Below are 3,592 nucleotides of genomic sequence, written 5' to 3' on the forward strand. Positions count from 1 at the left end.
GGCCTCAGCCTCAGCACTGGTGCCATTCCAGACCGGGCGTCCGACTAGACGGCAGGACTGGGACCGCCTTCATCCAGACCCCACGCGCCCATGTTGTCAGAGCTACGTGAAAATACACAGCGCTCTAGTCTACACGTTACTGCGCGACTCGCCACGCGCCGTGCTTCTGGCTCGTCTGGACCCTGAGGTCTTGTTCTCACGAAACACTCCGCCTAACACTGCTCTCTGTATCTCCCACCATCTTTTAAGTTTCAGTCTATGGTTCGGAAACTTCGAGACCTGGATTCCGTCCCGGGTGTACCGGCTACTTCCTCCCTCACAGTCCTCTCACCATCATCTACGCTTGGGCATTCCTCCTACACTCAGGCAGCGAACACACCCTGAAGCACGCTGGATGGCAGCCCGCCAGGCAGCCCTGCCTCTGACTGATGAGCTCTTATTTACTGATGCATTTCTTTAGCAGCCAGCAGACTGCTCAGCTCATCCTGCAAACCACAGTAAGCGACAGGGAGGCTTTGCAACGTTTTCAGGCATTCTCAGCTAAGTGGCTGTCTGCAGAAAACGGTAACAGATAGAAGAAGTTATTAAGAAGAGACGTAACTTTTGGGACTTGCCTAGTGGCCCAGGGGTAAACAATCCACAGGCCAGTGCAGGAGACACGGGTTCCATCCCCGGTCCGGGAAGACCCCACATGCCACAGAGCAACGAACCCACGCCCCATGACCGCTGAGCCTGTGCTCTAGGGCCCAGGAATCACAACAACTGAGCCCATGTGCTGCAACTACTGGAGCCTGCGAGCCTGCGAGCCATGCTCTGCAGCGAGAGAAGCCCCCGCACCGCACTAGAGTTGTGGCAACACGAGAAAAGCCTGCACAGCGGCAGAGACCCTGCAAAGCCACAAAAAATACACTATCGCACACAAAAAAGAGCAGCCATGTAACTCTTACAGCTCATCAATGAAGGACAAAGAACCCGATTTAAAATTGGGCAAAGGATCTGAACAGACATTTCTCCAAAAATGATATGCAAACGGCTACCGAGCATATGAAAAGAGGCTCAATATCATTAGTCATCAAGGAAAAGGGACTCCAAACCACAGTGAGGTACCACTTCAGTAGGACGGCTGTCCTCAGTCAGATAATAAGTGCTGAGGAAGATGTGAAGAAACGAGCCCTCGGGAAGTGCTGGCGGGAAAGAAAAATGGGGCAGCTGCTTGGAAAACAGGCTGGCAGCCCCTCAGAAAGTTAGAGTTACCGTATGATCTAGCAGTGCCCCCCCAGGTACGCATCCAAGAGAAATAACACATAACGGCTATGTCAAGACAAGATGCGACTGTTCAAAGCAGCATTGTATGTAACAGCCAAAAAGCGGAGACAACCCAAATGCCCACCAGCTGACGAACGGTTGGGTAAACCATGGATATCCACTCAGTGCAGCATCATTCAGCCGTAAAAAGCAGTGAAGGGGACTTCCTGGTGGCCCAGTGGCTAAGACTCCGTGCTCCCACTGTGGGTGGCTCTGGGTTCCATCCCTGGTCAGGGAACTAGATCCCACATGGGACAACTAAGGCTCTCAGAGTGCCACAATAAGACCCAGCACGGCCAAATTAAACAAATATTTTAAAAGAGAAAGTGAAAGTTGCTCAGTCGTGTTTGACTCTCTGTGACCCCATGGACTGTACAGTCCCTGGAATTCTCCAGGCTAGAATACTGGAGTGGGTAGCCTTTCCCTTCTCCAGGGGATCTTCACAACCCAGGGATCGAACCCAGGTCCTCCCGCATTGCAGGTGGATTCTTTACCAGCTGAGCCACCAAGGAAGGCTCTGCTTTAAAAAAAGGAAAGAAAGAAAAGGTGTCCAATAGAAAAGCCTCATCCTTACCTTTCATGCTGACACACACGATGGCTGACACTGTGCCTATGATAATCGCCAGGAGGACGAGGAGCACGATCAGGTAGCTGCTGAGCAGGACGCCCCCCGGGCAGTCCAGCTTCCCTCTGTGCATGAGGTACAGCATCAGGATGCCAACCCACCTGTAGAGACATGGGCAGGCTCAGAAATGGAACCCAGGGAGCCGCTTTGCAAAATATGACGAACAAGGCCAGGTTCACTTTGGAATCTTAGTCGGTCAGGAATCTGCCTGCAATGCAGGAGACTGGGGTTCAGTTTCTGGGTGTGAAAGATTCCCTGGAGAAGGAAATGGCAACCCACTCCAGTATTCTTGCCTGGAGATTCCCGTGGACAGAGGAGCCTGGCAGGCTACAGTCCATGGGGTCCAGAAGCCGGACACAACTGAGAGACTAAACCACCACCAATAAAAGATTTACTAAATCAATTAAGAGTACAGCTCTTTTTCCTTTTTTTAATGAATTTCATACTTTGCTGACGGCATTGTTTTTATTCTATGCCTATTGTAATACATTTATTACTTCATTTATTGGCCTTGCCAAAAAATTCTGGCATGCAGGATCTTTGCTCCCCAACCAGGGACTGAACCTGTGACCCTACAAGGGAAGCTTGGAGGCTCACCAGGGAAGTCCCTGTAATACAGTTAAAGCCATAAGCAAGCAATTTCAATGCAAACTCCTGGGAAAAAGGCCCCACTGTGACTCTGACCTAAAACAACAAAGTATATGCTTGTTCAGTTATCAGCAGAATTTTTACTTCTGTGTATTACCATGTAATTGACAACAACACATCCTAACCTGCTGTGCGCAATACAAAAACAAGAGGTTGGGAAACAAGCTACGGGAAGAGTCTCCGTGGTGACCACGATCAACTTGAAAGGACCAGGGCTGTGGACTCCTAGGTGTATTTCGCAATTCAGTGCAGAACAATGAAAGGAAGCATCAAACAATCCAAGACCACGGTGACTCACCACTGGGGTTATTTCAGAATCAGGAAGAGAGCATCATTGGGCAAGAACCTAGTTTTAGGGGGTTCAAGGCCAGAAGGGGAACTGGACTAGGTAACTGTGGTTTTGTCAGTTTTGTAACATTATGATTCCATGTTTAGAAATAAAACAGGTAATGATCTGGGTAAGAGGGCTCTGAAAATTACAAAAGGACTAAGAAGCAGCTCATAATATTTCACATTGTTAAGTTTCTTTCCCCTAAAGAATCTAAATACTTTTTTTTTTTTTTAACGTTATCAGATATATATATATAGGCTGCGCTGGGTCTTCCTTGCTGCGCGTGGGCTTTCTCTAGTTGGAGCTTGCGCGGGCTTGTCACTGCGATGGCTTCTCGAAGGCGGAGCACAGGGCTCTAGGACGTACAGCCTTTATTAGACGCAGCTTCTGGGCTCAAGAGTTGTGGTGCCTGGGCTTAGTTGCTCCAGACATGTGCGATCTTCCACGACCAGGGATTGAACCCGTGTCTCCTGCATTACTCTTTGCTCAGACCCTTTGGGGACAGACTTCAGGCGCCCGATTCCACAGACTAGAGAGTAAGTGCCAGTCCCCCGCGGTCCTGGGATTCAGCCGCGCCCGGTTCAGGAACCGCGCACGAAGGGTACTGTTGCCAACCTCGCGTCCGGCAAACACGGGATGCCGTGCGTTTCCGTGCAGAGCGCTGGAGAGCTGCAGGCGGCAGC

General features: G+C 50.3%; 1 protein-coding gene across 1 annotated transcript in view; it reads right to left on the reverse strand.

Annotated features, from left to right (window-relative positions):
• Positions 1-3,592, reverse strand: part of DAGLB (diacylglycerol lipase, beta) — a 24,262-nt gene that overhangs the window by 20,150 nt on the left and 520 nt on the right. The window contains exon 2 of the mRNA XM_010845760.1: positions 1,880-2,031. Within this exon, the coding sequence (XP_010844062.1) occupies positions 1,880-2,031 (152 nt within the window). The remainder of the gene's footprint in view (positions 1-1,879; positions 2,032-3,592) is intronic.

The sequence above is a fragment of the Bison bison genome, unplaced genomic scaffold (assembly GCF_000754665.1).
Source record: "Bison bison bison isolate TAMUID 2011002044 unplaced genomic scaffold, Bison_UMD1.0 scf7180017864223, whole genome shotgun sequence".
In the NCBI taxonomy this organism is placed as follows: Eukaryota; Metazoa; Chordata; class Mammalia; order Artiodactyla; family Bovidae; genus Bison; species Bison bison.